This window comes from Mobula hypostoma, chromosome 17, assembly GCF_963921235.1.
Source record: "Mobula hypostoma chromosome 17, sMobHyp1.1, whole genome shotgun sequence".
Classification (NCBI taxonomy): Eukaryota; Metazoa; Chordata; class Chondrichthyes; order Myliobatiformes; family Myliobatidae; genus Mobula; species Mobula hypostoma.
In genome coordinates, this window is record NC_086113.1 from 69,677,716 (window position 1) to 69,694,371 (window position 16,656).

The 16,656-nt window shown below is 42.9% G+C and overlaps 1 protein-coding gene across 1 annotated transcript in view; it reads left to right on the forward strand.

Annotated features, from left to right (window-relative positions):
• kif15 (kinesin family member 15) overlaps positions 1-16,148 on the forward strand; it is a 182,808-nt gene extending 166,660 nt beyond the window's left edge. Inside the window, exons 32-34 of the mRNA XM_063070099.1 lie at positions 7,689-7,854; positions 11,972-12,103; positions 13,401-16,148. Of these exons, the coding sequence (XP_062926169.1) occupies positions 7,689-7,854; positions 11,972-12,103; positions 13,401-13,496 (394 nt within the window). The 3' untranslated portion in view covers positions 13,497-16,148. The remainder of the gene's footprint in view (positions 1-7,688; positions 7,855-11,971; positions 12,104-13,400) is intronic.
• The last annotated feature ends 508 nt before the right edge of the window (positions 16,149-16,656 follow it).

The following is a 16,656-nucleotide window of genomic DNA, read 5'->3' on the forward strand; positions in this document are numbered from 1 at the left end:
TGAAGGGAAGTCAAAGCTAATGTAGAAGCAAAAGGGGAGGCATACAGTAAAACAAAAATTAGTAGGAAAATAGAGGATTGGGAGCTTTTAAAAACCTACAGAGAACAACTAAAAGAATCATTAGGAGGAAGAAGATGAAGTATGAAAGCAAGACAGCAAACAATATCAAGGTGGATAGGAAAAGCTTTTTCAGGTATGTAAAAAAAATCAGAGATGAGAGTGGAGAAAGGACCGCTAGAAAATGAGGTTGGAAAAGTAATGATGGGGGACAAGGAAATATCAGATGAATAAATGTGTGTTCACTGTGGAAGACACTAACAGTGTGCCAGACATTGAAAGGTTTGAGGGAAGAGAAGTGGGTGCAGTTACTATTACAAGGGAGAAGGTGCTCAATAAGTTGAAGGACCTAGGGGTACATAAGTCACCCGGACCAGATGAACTGCACGCTAGGGCCCAGTAGACATTGTGGAGGCATTAGAAACAATATTTCAAAAATCATTGGACTCTGTCATGGTGCCAGAGGGCTGGAAAATTGCAAAAGTCGCTCCACTCTTCAAGGAAGAAGGAAGGCAGCAGAAAAGAAAATATAGATCAGTTAGCCTGACCTCAGTGGTTGGGAAGATCTTGGAGTTAATTGTTAAGGATGGGGTGATGGAGTACTTGGTGACACAGGACACAATGGGCAAAAGTCAGCATGGTTTCCTTGCTTGAGGAACCTGTTGAAATTCTTTGAAGAGATTACAAGTATTATAGATAAAGGGGCTTCGGTGAATGTTGTATATTTGGACTTTCAGAAGGACTTTGACAAGGTGCCACACGGGGCTGCTTACCAAGTTGAAGGCCTATGGAATTACAGGAAAGTTACTGACATGGTTAGCGCATTGGCTGATTGGTAGGTGGCAGCGAGTGGGAATAAAAGGATCCTTTTCTGGTTGGCTGTCAGTGACTAGTGGTGTTCTGCAGGGTTCAGTTTTGGGACTGCATTTTATGCTGTACATCAATGATTTAGGTGATGGAATAGATGGCTTTGTTGCCAAGTTTGCAGATGATATGAAGATTGGTGGAGGGGCAGGTTGCGTTGAGGAAATGGGTAGGCTGCAGAAGGACTTAGACAGATTAGGAGAATGGGCAAGGAACTGGCAAATGAAATACAACGTTGGAAAATGCATAGTCAGGCACTTTAATAGTTGAAATAAAAGAGCAGACTTTCTTCTAAACAGGGAGAAAATCCAGAAATCTGAAGTGCAAAGGGACTTGGGAGTCCTTGTGCAGAACATCTTAAAAGTTAACTTGCAGGTTGAGTCAGTGGTGAGGAAGGCAAATTCATTCCAAGAGGTCTAGAAATGAAGAGCAGGGATGTGATGCTGTGCTTTATAAGGCACTGGTGAGGCATCGCCTTGAGTATTGTGAACAGTTCTGGGCTCCTCATCTTAGAAAAGATATGCTGGCATTTGAGAGGATTCGGAGGAGACTGCTGGAGTCAGTTATCAAAGATGTGATAACAGCACATTTGGAAATCATCGGACAAAGTCAGCATGGATTTGTGAAAGGAAAATCATGTCTGACGAATCTCATAGAATTTTTTGAGGATGTAACTAGTAGAGTGGATAGGGGAGAACCAGTGGATGTGGTATATTTGCATTTTCAAAAGGCTTTTGACAAGGTCCCACACAGGAGATTAGTGTGCAAACTTAAAGCACACGGTGCTGGGGGTAAGGTATTGATGTGGATAGAGAATTGGTTGGCAGACAGGAAGCAAAGAGTGGGAATAAACAGGACCTTTTCAGAATGGCAGGCAGTGACTAGTGGGGTACTGTAAGGCTCAGTGCTGGGACCCCAGTTGTTTACAATATATATTAATGACTTGGATGAGGGAATTAAATGCAGCATCTCCAAGTTTGCGGATGACACGAAGCTGGGCGGCAGTGTTAGCAGTGAGGAGGATGCTAAGAGGATGCAGGGTGACTTGGATAGGTTGGGTGAGTGGGCAAATTCATGGCAGGTGCAATTTAATGTGGATAAATGTGAAGTTATCCACTTTGGTGGCAAAAATAGGAAAACAGATTGTTATCTGAATGGTGGCCGATTAGGAAAAGGGGAGGTGCAACGAGACCTGGGTGTCATTATACACCAGTCATTGAAAGTGGGCATGCAGGTACAGCAGGTGGTGAAAAAGGCGAATGGTATGCTGGCATTTATAGCGAGAGGATTCGAGTACAGGAGCAGGGAGGTACTACTGCAGTTGTACAAGGCCTTGGTGAGACTACACCTGGAGTATTGTGTGCAGTTTTGGTCCCCTAATCTGAGGAAAGACATCCTTGCCATAGAGGGAGTACAAAGAAGGTTCACCAGATTGATTCCTGGGATGGCAGGACTTTCATATGAAGAAAGACTGGATGAACTAGGCTTGTACTCATTGGAATTTAGAAGATTGAGGGGGAATCTGATTGAAACGTATAAAATCCTAAAGGAATTGGACAGGCTAGATGCAGGAAGATTGTTCCCGATGTTGGGGAAGTCCAGAACGAGGGGTCACAGTTTGAGGATAAGGGGGAAGCCTTTTAGGACTGAGATTAGGAAAAACTTCTTCGCACAGAGAGTGGTGAATCTGTGGAATTCTCTGCCACAGGAAACAGTTGAGGCCAGTTAATTGGCTATATTTAAGAGGGAGTTAGATATGGCCCTTGTGGCTACGGGGATCAGGAGGTATGGAGGGAAGGCTGGTGTAGGGTTCTGAGTTGGATGATCAGCCATGATCATAATAAATGGCGGTGCAGGCTCAAAGGGCCGAATGGCCTACTCCTGCACCTATTTTCTATGTTTCTATTCACAAGGATGATTCCGGGAATGAAAGGGTTATCATATGTGGGCCTGTACTCGCTGGAATTTGGAAGGATGAGGGGAGATCTCATTGTCTAGGCCTTTCTACATTCAAAAGGTTTCAGAGTAAATGTTGAAAGGATGTTTCCCATGGTGGGAGAATCTAGGACAAGAGGACATGGCCGCAGGGTAGAGGGGCATCCATTTAAAACATGCGGTGAAATTACTTTAGCCAGAAGGTGGTGAATTTGTGGAATTCATTACCACAGACAACTGTGGAGGCCAGGTCGTTGTATTTAAGACAGAGCTTGGTAGGTTCTTGATTGGACATGGCATCAAAAGTTACGGGGAGAAGTCCAGGGAGTGGGGCTGAGGAGACGGAAAAAAAGGTCAGCCATGATTAAATGGGGGAGCAGACTCTGGGCCAAATGGCCGAATTCTGCTCCTACGTCTCAGGATCTTATAGAGAGGTAGTTATACACAAGGTGCAGGACATGGGAAACTGTGACAGTCAGTAGGGGAAAGGGGCCAAGGAGCCAGTGCAGTGCACCCATGTTGCCATCCCCAAAACAACAGGTATATGACTGCGGGGGTACAGTTTGGTGGGTGGCGGGGGGTGACCTAAGAGAGGAAAGCCACAGTGGCTGATCCTCTTAACACAGAGTCTGGCTCTGTGACTCTGAAAGGAAAGGGGATAGAAGAGGCACACTGTGGTGATGGGGGACTTGTTAGGGGAACAGACAGGAGGTTCTCTGGGTGAGAATGAAACTGTTGAGGCCAGTTCATTGGCTATGTTTAAGAGGGAGTTAGATATGGCCCTTGTGGCTACAGGGGTCAGGGGGTATGGAGGGAAGGCTGGGGCGGGGTTCTGAGTTGGATGATCAGCCATGATCATAATAAATGGCGGTGCAGGCTCAAAGGGCCGAATGGCCTGCTCCTGCACCTATTTTCTATGTTTCTATGTTTCTATCTCGGATCAACTGGGGGGTGAACAGCCAGAGGTCAAGGTCCATGTAAGTACCAATGACATGGGTAGGATGAGTGATGAAGTTCTGCATCGGGAGTTAGGTACTGAGTTATAGGGCAGGATCTCCAAGGTTGTGGTGTCAGCATTGCTACATGTGCCACCTTTGCTACCTTTGGATTATTGGGCTCTCTTCCAGGGAAGGTGGGACCTGTACAGAAGGGATTGTTTGCACCTGAACTGTAGGGGGACTTATATCCTAGCGGAAAAGTTTGTTAGTGCTGCATGGAGCAGTTTAAACTGGAGTTGCAGGTGGATGGGAACCAAGAGTGCTAGAAGTTATGGAGGCAGATGTCGGTAAGACCTCAGACGAAGTCAGGAGTCAGAAGGTTGAGCACAGTACGACTACTGTCCTGAGCTATACTTCAATGCATAGGAAAAACGGATGAGCTCAGGGCATTGATCAATACTTGAAATTATGATATTGTATCTATTCTTGAGTCTTAGTTGCAGATGGAATATTCTGGGGCTCCGTTGTTTTAGACGTGACAGAGCAGAAGGCATTAAAGATGGAGGAGTGGTGTTATTAGTCAGGGAAAATGTCACCACGGTGCTCCGTCAGGGCAGGCAGGAGAACTCATCTAGTGAGGTTATGTGTGGAACTAAGAAATAAGAAAGGTAAGTCCACGTTAATGGGGCTATATTACAGACCACACAGCAGTCATAGGGATTTAGAGGAACAAATTTGTAAAGACCTCACAGACTGTTGCAAGAAACATAAGGTTGTTATAGTAGGTGATTTTAACTTTCCATATATTGACTGACAATCCCATACTGTAAAAGGACTAAATGGGATAGAGTTTGTCTAATGTATTCAGGAAAGTTTCCTTGTCAGAATATGGAAGTCCCAGTAAGAGACTGTGCGATACTGGATCTGCTGTTGCGGAATGAGAATGGGCAGGTGACAGGAGTTTGTGTGGAGGTACACTTTACGTCCAGCGACCACAACGCTATCATTTTCAAAGTAAAAATGCAAAGAGATTGATCTTGTCTGCGGGTTGAGATTCTGAATTGGAGAAAGGCCAATTTCGATGGTATCAGAAATGATCTAGCGAGTGTGGATTGGGACAGGCAAAGGTGTATTTGGAAAGTAAAAGGTCTTCAAGAATGAAATTTTGGGAGTACAAAGCTTGTGTGCCTGTCAGAAAAAAAGATAAAGGTAACAAGTGTAGGGAATCTTCATTTTCAAGAGATGTTGAGGCCCTGGTTAAGAGAAAAAAAGGAGATGCGTAGCAGGTATAGGCAAGTAAGAACAAATGTGTTGCTCTTAGAGTACAACAAAAGCAAAAGAACACTTAAGAAAGAAATCAGGAAGGCAAAAAGAAGGCACAACGTCGTTCCAGCAGATAAGGTGAAGGAGAACATTAAGGGATTGTAGGGCTATGTTAAAAGCAAAAGGATTGCATGGGACAAAATTGGTCCTCTGGAAGTCCAGAATGGTAATCAACGCGTGGATGGGGAGATGTTAAATGCATTCTTTGCATCTATATTTACTTGGGAGCAGATACAGAGTCTAGAGAAGTGCTCCAAAGCAGCATCAACCTCATGGACCCTGTACGTACTATGGACGAGGAGGTATTTGCTACCCTGAGGCAAATCAGGATGGACAAATCCCCAGGGTGTTCCTTGGACCTTATGGAAGGCAAGTGCAGAAATTGCCAGGACCCTAGCAGAAGTATTTAAAACATCCTTAGTGACAAGGGAGGTACCAGAGGATTGGAAGATAGCTAATGTTATTCAGCTGTTTAAAAAAGGCTCTAAACATAAACCAGGAAATTATGGACAGGTGAGTCTGACATCAGTTGTGGGAAAGTTATTGGAAAGTATTCTAAGGGACCGTGTATATATTTGGATAGATAAGGACTGATTAAGAGTGAGCATGGCTTTGTACATGGTAGGTCATGTCTAATCAATCTTAGAGTTTTTCGAGGAAGTTACCACTAAAGTGGATGAAGGCAAGGCAGTGGATGTTGTCTGCGTGGATTTTAGTAAGGCATTTGACAAGGTCCCGCAAGGAAGGCTGCTCGAGAAGGTTCAGTCACTCAGCATTCAATGAGACTGTAAATTGGATCAGACATTGGCGTTGTGGGAGAAACCAGAGAGTGGTAGTAGATGGTGCCTCCCTGACTGGAGGCCTGTGACTAGTATTGTGCTGCAGGGATCGGTGTTGTTTGTCATCCATATCAATGATCTGGATGATAATGTTGTTAAATGGATCAGCAAATTTGCAGATGACACTAAAATTGGGGCTGTAGTGGACAGTGAGGAAGGCTATCATGGCTTTCAGAAGGACCTACATTAGGTAGAAAAATGGGCTGAAAAATGGCAGATGGAATTTAATGTGGACAATTGTAAAGTTTTACACTTCGGTAGGACCGACTAGGTAGGTATTTCACAGTGAACGGTGGGGCACTGAGGTGTGTGGTAGAACAGAGGGATCTGGGAATACAAGTACATAATTTGTTGAAAGTAGCATCACATGTAGCTGGGGTCATAAAGAAAACTTTTGGCTTACTAATATTGAGTACAGAAGATGGAATGTTATGTTGAAGTTGTATAAGATATTGGTGAGACCTAATTTGGAGTATCGCGCACAGTTTTTATCACCTACTTATAGGAAAGATGTAAACAAGGACGAAAAAGCGCAGAGAAAATGTACAAGGATTTTGCTGGGTCTGGAGGACCTGAGTTATAAGGAAAGATTGAATAGGTTAGGACTGTTTTCTTTAGAAAATAAACCATTGAGAGGAGATTTGATAGAGGTTTACAGAATTGTGAGGCGTATAGATGGGGTAAATGCAAGCAGACTTTTCCCACTGAGGTTGGGTTGGGCAAAAACCAAAGGTCATTGGTTAATGGTGAAAGGTGAGAAGTTTAAGGGGAACATGTATGGAAACTTCATTCAAAGGGTTGTGAGAGTGTAGAATGAGCTGCACAGCACAAGTGGTACCTGTGAACTCAGTTTCAATGTTTAAGAGAAGTTTGGATAGGTATGTGGATAATAGGGATATGGAGGGCTATGGTCCCTGTTTGTTGTTTGGTGTAACAGTTGAAATGGTTTTGGTATGGACTAGGTGGGCTGAATGGCCTGTTTCTGTGCTCCCTTCTCTACAACTCGATGACTAAATGCCGTGGGGTGTTTTGTAGAAAATATCAGAGCAGCTGCACAATCCCTCGAAAGTGGCAGCACAGGTAGTGAAGAAGGTGTATGGCACACTTGTCTTCATTGGCCAGTATACTAAGTACAGGATTTGGGATGTCATGTTGAAGTGTTTTGAGACCTTGGGAAGGCTATACTTGGAGCACTGCATACAGTTCAAGTTGCCCTATTATCGGAAGGGTGTTAGTAAACTAAGTTGGCCCAAAAAAGATTTACGAGGATCTTATTGAACTGGGTCAGGCATGGGTTAGAGAGGCTGGATAGAGTATGACTTTTTTTAACCTGGATCACTGGAAATTGAGGCATCACCTTTATAGAGGTTTATTAAACCATGAGGGAGCATAGATAAGGTGAAAGGATAGTCTTTTCCAGAGAAAGAGAGTTAAAAAACACAGCGTCTGGGTTTAAAGTGAGGGTGGAAAGATTTTAAGAGACCTGAAGGGCAACTTTATCCACACAAATAATGTCAGCGACCAGGGGAAGTGGTGGAGGAGGGTACAGTCACAACAGTGAAAGAACATTTGGACAGGTACATGGATATGACAAGGTTGGGAGGTATATGGGTTAACACAGGAAAATGCAACTAGCTCTTAGGCAATTTGGTCAACGTGCTCGTGTTAGAAGGAAAGGCATTTTTTGTAGTTCAATAGCTTTGACTCTATACCATCTCTTATCTTTGTCCAGATTAACTATGAATAAGGCGTCGTTGGAGTCTATTCAGCAGACTATTACAGAGAACCAAACAAAACTTGAACGCACCAGCAGTTTAGAAGTAAAAACCTTCAATGAGAAAGAAGAGTTTCGATCAGCTCTTGAATCTGCAAATGAAGAGAAAGAGAAACTTAGCTGGGTAATTATGAAAGAGAAGGTGTTGGCAATCTTTAAGTGTATGAACCTGAATAAATCCCTGGGCAGAATCAAGTGTATCCTAGGACATCCTAGGCTTGGAAAACAAGGGAAGAAATTCCAAGGCCACAGCAGAGATTTTTACATCTATCTTAGCTACAGGTGAGGTACCAGAAGTCTAGAGGATGGCTAATGTTGTGCCTTTTATTTATGAAGGGCTGTAAGGCTGAGCCAGGTAACTACTGGTTGGTGGGTGGTGCTAAAGTTACTGCAGGGGATTCGAAGAGATAGAATCTACCACATTTGGAAAGGCAAGGCCGATTTGGAATAATCAACATAGCTTTGTGAAGGGGTAGCATATCTCAGATTTGAGTATTTGAAGAAGTGTCCAAGAAGATTGATGAGGACATGTCAGTTGGCATTGTCTACATGGACTTTTGTAAAGCTTACGACCAATGCCTGCATGGTAAGCTGGTCTGGAATGTTGCAACACATGGGATCCAATTGAGCTGGCAATTGGGTACAAAATTGGCTTGGTGAAAGGACGCAGATAGTGGTACTAGGGCAGGGGTCCCCAACCTTTTTTGCACTGCGGACCGGTTTCATATTGACAATATTCTTGCGAACCGGCCGACCCGGGGGGCGCGGGTAGGGTTGCCAACGGACAAGAGTAGAGCCAAATACGTTGCTTACACAGAGAGACTACAATGACCATGAAGCCTTGCGCGGGCACCAGTGCGCATGCGCGCGTGTACGTGCCGATTTTCCTACAAATCATTTTTGGCGATTCTGTTCGGGGGGAGGAGGTGTTAATCACGACCGCAATATAGGTGATAAGTGGCTAATACAGTCAATTTCGTTTCTAAAAGGGTTTATCTAACGAATTTAATATTAAACACAGCGCATATTTTCCTCGCATGAATATAACGATAAGTCAATTATCAGAGAAGGACGGGGGAACTCAAAGTAAGTGTTGAATGAACTTCCAGTAGAAGTGGTAGAGGCAGGTTTGATATTATCATTTAAAGCAAAATTAGATAGGTATATGGACAGGAAAGGAATGGAGGGTTATGGGTTGAGTGCAGGTCGGTGGGACTTGGTGAGAGTAGCGTTCGGCACGGACTAGAAGGGCAGAGATGGCCTGTTTCCATGCTGTAATTGTTATATGGTTATATAAGTAAGTCAATAGCATCATAACATTTTAAGTAACGTTTGGATATTAAACACATAGCACATATTTTCCCTGTATGAACATATAAAATCATTGCAACACATCAATATCGCTGAATCAGTGGGAGCCCTGGGCTTGTTCCCTGCAACAACACGGTCCGATCGAGGGGTGATGGGAGACAGCGATACTCGAAGGAGATTCCTTATGTCCAGTCTATTCCACAATTTAGTTTTCGTTGCATTCATTGCAGAGATACGTTGGAAATGGAAGCAACATTTTCAGTGCCTTCGTGGCTATCTCAGGATATTTAGCCTTGACTTTGAGATCCAGAATGCTGGCAGAGATGTTATGTCAAACATACTTTTCAACCCGCCGTCATTTGCAAGCTTGAGGTGTTGATCTTCTTCCCGTGCTGACATGGATGACACGCGGGTAATGACCTTGCATGCGTAATAGCTCAACAGTGGGCATGACAAGGAATAAGGAAAGGTGCAGCTGACTCCTATCGCCAAATCCTATCGTTTCCTCGTGGCCCGGTAGCGCATGCTCTGCGCCCGGTGGTTGGGGACCTAGTGGTAGCGCATGCTCTGCGGCCCGGTGGTTGGGGACCGCTGTACCAGGGTGTTGCCTTTTTAGATTTGGAGGCCGATGACCAGTGGCTACAGGGATTGTTTTTGGGTTTCCTTTTGTCCTATAATGATTTGAATGAGAAGGTAGATGACATAATTATTAAATTTTAAAATGTGGTTAACACCGAAATTTCATATCATGGACAGTGAAGACATCACAAGATACAAATCATCTTGGAAAGTTAATCAAGGAATGTCAGGTGAAATTTAGTTTGTACAAATGTGGAATGATGGACTTTTGAGAATTTAAACGGTGGCAGGACACGCACGGGAAACGGCAAGGTCCTAGGGGGTGTTGTGGAATAGGGAGCTGGGGGTACAAGTACACAGTTCCTAAAAGTGTTGACACAGATAAACATGGTGGTGAACAAGGCAAATGGCATGCTTGCATTCATTGGAAAGGACATTGATATAGGAGTTGAGATGTTTATGTTACAGCTGTACAAGATGTTGCTGAGAGTGCAGCTCTGGTCATTGTACTGTGGGGAGAATGTTATTGAGCTGACGAATGTGTTACCAGAATTGAAGAAAGGATGTAGATTCAAGATGAGGTGAAGGATTTGTTGATAAGAGTACCTCCTTGCAGAATATTTTTTTAAATTAAAATGTTAGAAATGCTTGACAGGTCAAGCCACCTTTAGGAAGAGAAATGGTTAATGTTTCATGTTGAAGGCTTTGTCAGAATGAACTTCATTTATTTAATTCATATTTAAGGATGTGGATAATGCTGACAGAACAGCATTTAGTGAGCATCCATCATTCCCCCTGAATAGTGGAGCTTGCAGGGCATCATAAGAGCAGAGCAGTTGTTGCGTACCCCAGAGAGGGTAAGGACACTGAACTGAAAATTTCACAACTGCAGATGGTAAGAACAGAACGCTGGAAACAAAATGTGGACAACTTCCCATTCCATTCTCTTTCTCTCCCCCCCCCCCACCCCCTCATATCAGGTTGGTGGTGAGGAGATGTTGTTTTTGGAAACTGTATCATGATTTTTCATAACACAAAGCCAAATAATTTTTATCACAAAATTCTGAGTAAATTTCCTTGTATATCACAAATTTTTTGGAACAGTTTTCTGATTTTTGTCTGGCACGCTGCCTCCATCAGACTTGGGCTTTGAATATAGGGTGATGTGCATTTGGATTGAGTAGACAGAACTAGGCACATTAGCAACATCTAAGCATCCTCTAGGAAAGTACATGGATAGGAGAGGTTTAGAGGGCAGATGGGACCAACTTGCTGGGTAAAGCAATCAGCATGGAAAAGGGCTGAAGGGCCTGTATCCGTGCTGTGTGACTACACTGCCTGACCCGTTGAGTTTTTTGAACAGATCAGTACAGCACAGTACACACCCTTCAGCCTATGCTGTTATGCCAACCTCTTAATTCAATCAAACTCTTCCCTTCCAAATAGTCCTCCACTTCTATTGTTCATGTGCCTAAGAATTTCTTAAACGTCCCAAATCTAGCTGCCTTTTATCACCACTTATCACTATGTATTTAAAAAAAAATCTTACATCTGCCATCTTCCCCCTATCTTTTTCTCCAGTCACTTTAAAATTACACCCCCCTCATATTAGCCTTTTCTGCCCTGGGAAAAAGTCTCTTATCTGATACACTGCTTTTCGGCATTTTGTTTTTATTAAGGACAACAAGTTTCCCCTCTGGAAGGGCATTAGTGATCTTGGAGGGTTGTTTTTAAAACCCTGCTGTTTTGTAGTCACAATTGCTTGGCTGGGTCTCAGAAGGAATCTGACAGGAGAGGAGATTGGACCATGGGAGAAAGGGAAGGTGGAGGGGTATATCCTTCCCTTTAATTCTGAATATTTGCTGATTACTGGAGTTGTAGGTATTTTTGAATCATGTATTTACTGAGATGGAAATTGTTAATACATTATTTTTTACTTGGTTTAAATTTTGTTTATCAATATGAAGACTAAGTATTGAATGTTACATCATAGTCCAGTAGTATTACATAACAACAACACCTTTGCTGACCCTTGAGATGTTTCCATTAGTTTTTTTTAAACATCGTCACCATTTTTATAGTTTATCTGATTGTGATGACATTGAAATAATTTAATGTCCACTAAACCAGTCATTGAGACCTTCGTTGATGCAGAATCTTTATAGCCAGCCTACAGGAGGCCCTCCTGGATCCATGTGGGCTGTTTTGTAGCCAGATTTCATGTATGAAAGTATTGTGCATCAAGTCTTTGGAATGATGAACTATTTTATGTAGTTTAATAAGCCACAAAATTGTGTTTTTCATTTTCTAGTAGTTTTGAAAATATGCACTACTCTTTTGTCAAACTGCAGGAGGTTAACGCTCTTCAGAGGCAAGTAGCCAAACTTACTGAAGAGAATGGAAACCTGGCAGGACACAAGAACTTGAAACAAAAAATTCAATATTTGGTTAAAGTCAAGAAAGAAAATGTTCAACTCTGTGAGGTACAGTTTCTTAATGCTGAGAAATACCAGATTTATTACTGGGGAGATTTTGTTAAAACTTCATAATGTGCAATAAGTTGATTTCATTTGCTTTATTTTTTGTTATTTTTAAGATATTACATTCATTTATCCAGGATGCTCCCTTATTCCAATAAAATTGGTACCAGTGGGAACTGTGCTGCCTTCATGTATTCTGGCTAATTTGCTGTCAATTCTGAGTCTTCAGTTTGAGGCTTACTGATTGGAGGGTGGGGAGGCCTTGACTGCACCTCCAACCCAATTTGACCTGTCTTCATCCAATATACATATGACTCTATTGAGACCACTGTTGTTTGGAGTCGACCATTGATATTCCAACCTCGTTGTCCACGTGGTGTGCACACTTGGGCAGTTCAATATGGAGAACAAGCTGTTGCCCGTGCATCAGGCTCCCCCTCAGCTAATGAATCGAAAGGAATGGCAAAGACCAATACCATTTGGCACCAGTTGTGTCACGGTAGTTGCCGGTCAGTGTTGAACTCAGTGTAGGACTCCACTTAGCAACTCCAGCTCCGGAGTTTTTCTGGAGGTTTACTCCCCAAGCCTACCCCATGAGTGGGTATAGATGCAAGGCAGCAGAGGTTTAAGATCAGTTTTCCTTCTAGATGAGCTGCCAACCACAGCTGATGAAATTCTAAAGGCACCAGTAACCCGCCTTTGCCCCTTCTGTCAGCAGAAACTGTTCTACTAGGGTGAGTAGCTGTGCCACACATGAAGGCCAGGAGCTGAACTTGATTGTCAGAGGCTATTTGAGACACACACCTTTGGGAGCATTTAATAGATGGTAGGAACTTATCCCCACAATCCCCCAGCTCCGACAACCTTAAGGAACTTAAGTCGGGGAGAAAAAACAATATCAGGAGTTGGAGTCCTGATTTCTTTAGAAAAGTGTTCACTATCAGTGTGGTGGATCACACCTATGAATAGGATACCTTTGCTAGGCTAATTGGCCCAGGTGTACAGGGGAGTTGTAGGATGTGAACTGAATCAGTGACTGGGAAAATTAACGGGCAATGGGATTGCTCTCTGAACTGCTGTTGACCCAATGGACTAAATGGCTTCCTATATAATAAGGAAACATGAGTACTTTGCAAGTTCCCATTCAGCTTATTCTTTGATCAAATCTAACTAATGTACCTAACTGAGTCAATGTCAATAAAATAGTATTTCAGTGCCTCCCTCCACTGGGCTCTTGGAGTGTGATGGTCATTCCGCCTTGTAGTATATCATTAATTTGTCTTTTTATTGTTGCTTGTAGGAAGTTGGGCTGCTGAAATTAGAGCTTCTGAAACTGAAGGAACTCAAGAAAACTGACGTTAACAGCTTGACACAACAAACTGTTGAGGAGTCATGATGAAAATGTACAGCAATAATGTATGGATTTAAGACCACCTCTACACCAAACAACCATTTTCCAGCATTGGCTCCTATAACTGATTCTGGTGTTCATCCATCCACTTCTTAAATGCCACCACTCTGGTATTTTCATATATATATTTTAGGCACTCATCATTCTTTGGGTGAAAAAGGACCCTTCAGATCGTCTTTAATTCTCTTGCTCCCTTACTCTAAATGTATACTCCCCCTTTGTTCCGCTCTGTGGGGAAAAGTTTGCTGCTGTGTCCTCTCTATTGCCCTCAGTGTTATATATTTAAGTCGTCTCCTCTCTTAACCTCCTTCAGTCGAGCGAAACTATCAGTCTCTTCTCAAGCTGAAGTGCTCCATCTCAGACAATAGGCTGGGTGAACCGTCACTGCAGCCTCTCCACTGTTTTCATCTTTTTCCTATTTCGTTTTGTAGATTTTGTCTGTTGTTTCTAGTACATGGTATCAATCTCGCTAAACTGTTAAGTGTATTGAAGGCAGTCTGCTCAATGCAGACACACCAGGTATGAATTTAATCATATTACGGTCACTGTCTCCTAAAGGTTCCTTCACCTTAAGTTCCCTGAAGCAGACTTGATCAAGGAAACTGATGGAGGTAGTGACCATAATATGACAAAACTTACCATGCCATTTGAGAGAAGTACATGTGGGAGGAAAGCTAAAATCTAATATAATGGTATCAATTAAAATGTAATTGATTAAAAGTAACAACATGGGCATGAGAGAAGATTTGGTCAGAGTTGATTAAATGGAGACTGTAGCAGGAAGATGGTGGAGCAGCAATGACAAGATTCTAGGGTTAATTCAGGGAAAGACAGAGCCACGATGGCGCTTAACAGTGACTGCTTCGAGCTCATCTGCGGAAAACTTTGTCTCTTTGTGGTGGTGGGACCTGCTCCCGGTGGCTCAGGACCGGCCGCTTTTCACAGTCCCGAGGACGTGGCCTAGAAGAGCACGCCTGCAGAGTCCAAGTCTTAGCAGCCCTGTGAATGAGTTGGCCCTATACCGGGGCCACAGCGGGAGAAATCGGAATATCCGGAACAGTGAATTGGCTATCGGGGCTCTGTGCTCAGCGAATCTCCTCTCTGTCTTCATAGATTCACAACCCTCCGGCTAAAAAAATTCTCCTTACCTCTGTTCTAAAAAGTTGCCCCTCAATTTTGAGGCTGTGCCCTCTAGTTCTGAATACCTCACCATAGGAAACATCCTCTCCACATCCACCCTATCTAGTCCTTTCAACATTCGGTAGGTTTCAATGAGATCCCCCTGCATTCTTCTAAATTCCAGTGAATACAAACCCAAAACTGCCTCGTATGTTAACCCCTTCATTCCTGGAATCTCCACGTGAACCTCCTGCAGACTCTCTCCAATGATGGCACTTGGAGTATTGTCAACAGTTTTGGACCCCATATGTCAGAAAGAATGAGTGACAGTGAAAATGACAGACACACACCACACCCCAGCAAAAAAAAGCCATTGCCATCCTCCACCCACCAAAGCCCCCATGAAAGACCATGATCTGTTGAACAACAGAAACTAATTGTTCTCCCTGACAAATCGACACAAGCTCTCTCTCTCTCTCTCGCCCCCCAAAGAAAGGGACAGAGAGATGTCACCCTGTCACAGCGAGAGGGGAGACATAACAAAACAACTCGCTGATTTACGATGATGAAGTCTGCCGTGCCCCCCACGAGTTCTCCAATGGGAGGAGAAGAGAGTAAATGCCAGAAGTTCAACAGTCTTTTCAGGGGTGAGTATGCTATCCATAATGAAAGATAAGGACTTGAAAGACCATAAGACATAGCAGAATTAGGCCATTCAACCCATCAAATCTGCTCTGCTATTTGACCATGACTGATTTATTTTTCCTCTTAACCCCATTCTTTTGCCTTCTCCTTGTAACCTTTGATGCCCTTGCTAATGAAGAACTTATCACTTTAAATGTACCCAATAATGTGGCCTTCACAGCCATCTGTGGCAATGAATTCCACAGATTCACCACCCTCTGGCTAAAGAAATTCCTCTTCATCTCTGTTCTCCTGTGTCATTTCATCCTAGACTCTCCCACTATTGGAAACATCCTCCCACATCCACACTATCTAGGCTTTTCAATATTCAGTAGTTTTCAGTAAGATACGCCCCCCCCCACCCCCCCATCATTCTTCTAATCTTCAGCGAGTAAAGGACCAGAGTCATCAAACATTCCTCAATGTTAACTTTCATTCCTGGGATCATTCTGGTAAACCTCCATGGGCCCCCTTTGATGCCAGCACTAAAATAACCAAACTATCAGGCCTTACCTAAGAATGCATTATTTTTCTCAGAATACATGATACCATAGAAAAATGTGAGAAAATAAATATATATGAAAGTCAAGTTTGGCAGATTCTATTTTGAGTCAAACCATTCATCGTGGCTGTTGTACATTAGGATTCTACTACCTTTGGAAAATGTTTTTTTTTCAATTTTCTAACAACAGTATATACAAAATTGTACATGTATGATTTTTGCCAACATCAGGTGAGAACTATGTCAAAACTGCTTTTGACACCATTCTTATTGACTACATACCAATCATTATTTTGATTCACAAAGGATGAATAAAGTACTTTTTATTTGTATTTTGGCCTTATTCCTTTTACTTTACTTTCACATACCGGAGATTCAGGAACTGGGAAAGGAGTGTGATGCCTAGAAAATTAGACGAGGTGCTTGTTATGCAGAGGATAGGGGCACAAAATCCCCATAGATACCTCTGTCTTTCATCCATTTACGTGCAATGTATTCAACAAATAGATACAAATGTCTTGATGCTCTAAAAGCAAATGTCCTCCTCAAATAGATATAAATATGTCTTAGCTGTTCTAAAAGCATCGATATGCATTCATACATGCCTTGCTGACTCTGAATGTGCTGGACCTTGTATAAAAAAAGTGACTGGTTTTGTTCAGGTTTGTTATCGAAGTCTGCTCTCTGAACAACACAGCAGGGAGACACTTGACAGAAGCAGCAAAGTTTGTGGATGATATGAAGACAGGTGGAGGGGTAGGTAGTGCTGAGGAAGCAATGTGATTGCAGCAGGACTTAGACAGATTGGAAGAATGGGCAAAAAAGTGGCTGATGGAATAC